General features: G+C 40.6%; 1 protein-coding gene across 1 annotated transcript; it reads left to right on the top strand.

Moving 5' to 3' along the window:
• The first annotated feature begins 842 nt into the window (after window positions 1-842).
• HRH1 (histamine receptor H1) lies at window positions 843-3976 on the top strand. The gene is made up of 2 exons (XM_030207066.1): window positions 843-884; window positions 2351-3976. Exon 2 carries the CDS (start codon window positions 2446-2448, stop codon window positions 3883-3885), a length of 1440 nt encoding a protein of 479 aa, XP_030062926.1. The 5' UTR covers window positions 843-884; window positions 2351-2445; the 3' UTR covers window positions 3886-3976.
• Window positions 3977-4905: the final 929 nt, after the last annotated feature.

Raw genomic sequence — 4905 nt, 5'->3', positions numbered from 1 at the left:
ACAGTTCGTAGAACTACCACCAGTAATGCAAAAACACTGTTACAGGTATCAATGTATGTGAGTACTCTGTGAAGCTAATTTTATAAATCTGTTTTACATACAGGAAAGGGTTTTCATAAAATTGCCTGGATACATATGTGCATAAAAAAGTAGCTTCATGGAAGAGTGTACCTGCCTGTACATGATCTGCATGTGGGTGTTCCTGGGAGGGGGAGGAGATTGGATGGAATAGGGGTAGAGTTACGATGTACATGCTACATTTTGTAAAATACACAGGTACGTGATTTGAGTACAGGAAAGCATTACATTAGTCATATTCTGCAACATCCTTTAAGGTTCTGTGTGATCACAAAGTAATTTTTTTAAAAACAGCCCACTTAGCTGAGAGAATACAATTTACATAACAGATCAGATTACAATTAACCTACATTTTTCTCAAATAATACCACTTAAAGTTGCTTACGAAATGTCAAATAACTAAGTATCACATTAACACTTACTAGAAGAGAGATCCACAATGAAGCAGCCTGGTAAGGAATCAAGGCAGAAAACTGTCTGAAATATTTGACCAGCTTGACTGGTGGGAACTGTGAAGAAACTTGCCCTCTTAACAACCAAATAGGAGGGCAGATTCCTCTGTAGAGACTGAAAGACTAATGTACTTAATTTAAAATGAGATCTTGCAATTTATGAAAATAAGGTGTGACATTTATACCATTTTTCACAGCAGGTGTACAGAAGTGCATGGACCTTTCCATGCTATTGGGGCCAGTTCTGGGAGCCTACTTTTCAAATGGTGCCTTTTTGGACTTCCCACATAGGCCTCCTTTTATACAGTCAGGCCCTCATGAAGAAAATGCTATATAAAATTACCCCCAATACCAGTGAGTATTACATATGAATCTGCACACTATTTACAATGGTAACATTTGCTGCTACAATAATTTATGTGATCAAAATTTAGCCACTAGCCAGTCCCAAATTTTAAAATTAAAGCATTTATATGGTTAGTACTACTACTACTACTACTTAACACTTCTATAGCGCTACAAGGCATACGCAGTGCTATACACCATACACATAAAGACAATCCCTGCTCAAAGAGCTCACAATCTAAATAAGACAGGTAACAGACAGAACAACTAATGGGTAAGGGGAATTAAAGAGGAGGGGATAAAAGGTACAGGCAAGTGAGCAGTGGTTAGGACTCATAAGCGGCGTCAAAGAGGTGGGCTTTTAGCTTGGACTTGATAATGGCCAAAGACGGGGCTAGACATACATGCTCGGGAAGTCTATTCCAGGCATGTGGTGCAGCGAGATAGAAGGAACGGAGTCTGGAATTAGCAGTAGAGGAGAAGGGGACAGACAAGAGAGGTTTGTCAACAGAATGGAGTGCCCGAGGGGAGGTGTAGAGAGACAGGAGTGGAGAGGTACTGGGGAGCAGCAGAGTGAATACACTTATAGGTCAGTAAGAGAAGTTTGAATTGAATGCGGAAACGGATAGGGAGCCAGTGAAGTGACTTGAGGAGAGGGCTAATGTGAGCATAGCGATTTTGGTGGAAAATGAGTCGTGCAGCAGAGTTTTGGACTGATTGAAGAGGAGAGAGAGATGGCTAAGTGGGAGGCCGGTGAGAAGCAGGTTGCAATAGTCTAGGCGAGAGGTGATAAGAGTGTGGATGAGGGTTCTGGTAGAGTGCTCAGAGATGAAGGGACGGATTTTGCTGATGTTATAGAGAAAGAAATGATGGGTTTTGGCAATCTGCTGAATGTGAGCAGAGGAGGAGTCGAAGATGACCCCAAGGTTATGAGCTGACGACACCCAAAGCTGACGACATAAGGACTTCTGTATATCAGCCAACCTGTTTATAACATTTTAGCACTTTTCAGCACATCTGAGGAGCCATATGTGGTGGTTGCTCCTGTTTGTTCGCCTAGAACAGCCATTCCCAACCCAGTCCTCAGTCCCAACATCAAGTTTTCAGGATATCCACAGTGAATATTCATGAGCTAGATTTACATACAATTGAGGCAGTGCATGCAAATCTCTCTCGTGAATATTCAATGTGGATATCCTGAAACCCCGATGGGCCTAAGTATGCCCCGAGGACTGGGTTGGAAATGGCTGCCCTAAGTAATACAATGACCTATTAGAAGCCGGTAATTAACTAACATTCATTTGTAGTACGTTGTAAACAGATCTCTAATTATCTACAAGCATTTCTGGGAAAGTAATTATTCTTGTTTTAATAAGGATTCTATTTATCATGTATAATTTGTTAGAATCACTCTCTTCTTGGTGTCCCCAAGCCACTTCATTAATTAGTAAAATATGTTTGCTTTTCCTTAACAGATTAACTTAAAGAAGAGAAAGGAAGTAAGCAATCTACATTTGCCCTTCTGGGTTTATTATTTTTGCAACCACCGTTTCCTTGGTTAGTCAGAACCATGTGGAACAGAAACCAAACCATACCAGCAAACTCAACAGAGGTTCATTCTGTTACACTGGGCCTAACCTTGGGCAGCATATCTCTGTTCACCGTCATCATGAACATATTGGTCCTATATGCTGTAAAGACAGAACGCAAGCTTCATACAGTGGGCAACCTATACATTATCAGTTTGTCTGTAGCTGATCTCATTGTGGGTGCTGCCGTCATGCCACTGAACATTGTCTACCTGCTTTCCCATGAGTGGATTCTAGGAAGACCTGTCTGCCTTTTTTGGCTCTCAATGGATTATGTTGCTAGTACAGCCTCTATCTTCAGTCTTTTCATACTATGTTTAGACCGATACCGTTCAGTACAACAGCCACTACAGTATCTAAAATACCGAACTAAAACTAGAGCGTCTGTAATGATTTCTGGAGCTTGGCTGCTTTCATCCATGTGGATTATCCCTATTTTAGGTTGGCATGTTTTTGCTAATGGTGGGATCAGAGAGGTGCCTGAACGCACGTGTGAAACAGAATTTCACAGGGTCACATGGTTTAAAGTTCTCACAGCAACTGTGAACTTCTATATCCCCTCCTTATTAATGCTCTGGTTCTACGCAAAAATATACAAGGCTGTCAGAGAACATTACCAACATCGGGAACTCAGCAATGGGGCATTTCGATCCTTCAACAACAATAGGATAATGCAGAATGAGAAGGTGCAAAAACTTTGTTTGAAAATGCAAGATAAAGATAGAAACCCCAAGGTTTCTACTGCACACTTTCTAGACCCTTGCAGTGCTATACAACATGGAAACTACACTCAGTCGAAAGGCATGGAGGAAGCAGTACAGCTGAATGACTTTCAACAACCTCCTCAACTCAAAGGAAATGAGGGCGAAGTGGTGAAGCTGCGCTGTTTCCCTCTTACCATCGTGCAGGATCACCCATGCATCACTAAAGTTAGGAGGAATTACGTAGATGTAAGGCATGGGAATGTGAAAGAACAGGACATGTTTTCACAAAACCAGGAGCTAACCGATACCTCTGATGAACACACATTTGCAGACGTTGGTTCCTGCAAAGTGATTTCCCATCAAATGGCTGAGGAAAAATCGGGAGCTAGGGGCTCAGCAAGTTTAAGTTATCTGAAGTACACTTGGGACAGATTACGCTCCCACTCCAAGCAGCATATTCAGGGGCTTCACCTGAAAAGGGAGAAGAAAGCTGCTAAGCAACTGGGTTTCATCATGGCGGCCTTCATGCTGTGCTGGATTCCATACTTTGTGCTCTTTATGGTGATTGCCTTCTGTCAGGACTGTTGCAATCACAATTTCCATATGTTTACCATCTGGCTTGGTTACATCAATTCCACTTTAAATCCATTGATCTACCCTCTGTGCAATGAGAACTTCAAGAAGACTTTTAAAAAGATCTTTAATATCCACTCGTAATGTGAACTTAGGTTTTGCTTTGGTAAAGGAAACAAGTGGCATGGACTCTTCAAATCAACAACACTGTCCATACTCAATGTAAGCTTGGGCAATTGCAAGTTACGGGACTCATTTTCAAAGCACATAGACATACAAAAGTTACAGAGAGGTGTATTTTCAAAGCACTTAAGACTTACTAAGTTCCATAGGTTCATATGTAACTTTGTAAGTCTAACTGCTTTGAAAATCAGCCCCAGAGTAACATAGGTAACTTAGTAGGTCTACGTGCTTTGAAATTGAGCCTCCACAGGTCTAAATATAGATTGAACATATTAGGACTTCTATTAACTGATAAACATCAATGAAACATCCCCTGTAAATAAAGGAAGGTGTTTATTGGATAAACATCATTTCTCCTAATACTGCCTCACCCCTCCCCTTGCCTGCCTTGAATTCTCCACTCTTTGTGCCTCAGCTGCATTAATGTATATATTTGATTCAGGTAGGAAACATACCCAGCAATCATATCTACTTTGAAACACCAATACAAGCAGATTTGGTTTGTATTCTCAAAAAACTCCTAATTAACCGGACAACAAACATCTAGGAACAGAAGCCCTAGATAGACGTATGATGTAGAGAAAGAACTGGATCTAGCTATAATTCCTTCAAAAGAGAAAGCTATAATGAAGGATTTGTTTTTAGTTTTAGCCCAGATGTATTTTTAGCTCAAGTCAGATACAGGAGCTATTTACTTGTCCCTGGATATGGTCTGAGGCCCTCATTTACTAATGTGCATTAATGTGTTTGTGTGCTACTTAAGTTAGACTCATTACAGTTAATGGGGCTTAGGTTAAATAACATGCATTAATACCCATTAGTAAAAATATCCTTAGCTTTTGGCCTGATAATGGCCACGCCCCATGCAAATGTTTGATCCAGGAATTGGCTTAATTTAGCTTTTTCTATTTCCTCATTTTATCAGTCTCCTTTTTTAATATTAAAAGCTACAAGAGTATTTTCCTTTATGTCCTCCTTCCA

The sequence above is a fragment of the Microcaecilia unicolor genome, chromosome 6, assembly GCF_901765095.1.
Source record: "Microcaecilia unicolor chromosome 6, aMicUni1.1, whole genome shotgun sequence".
NCBI classification, from domain to species: domain Eukaryota; kingdom Metazoa; phylum Chordata; class Amphibia; order Gymnophiona; family Siphonopidae; genus Microcaecilia; species Microcaecilia unicolor.
This window is presented reverse-complemented; position numbering and strand designations above follow the sequence as displayed.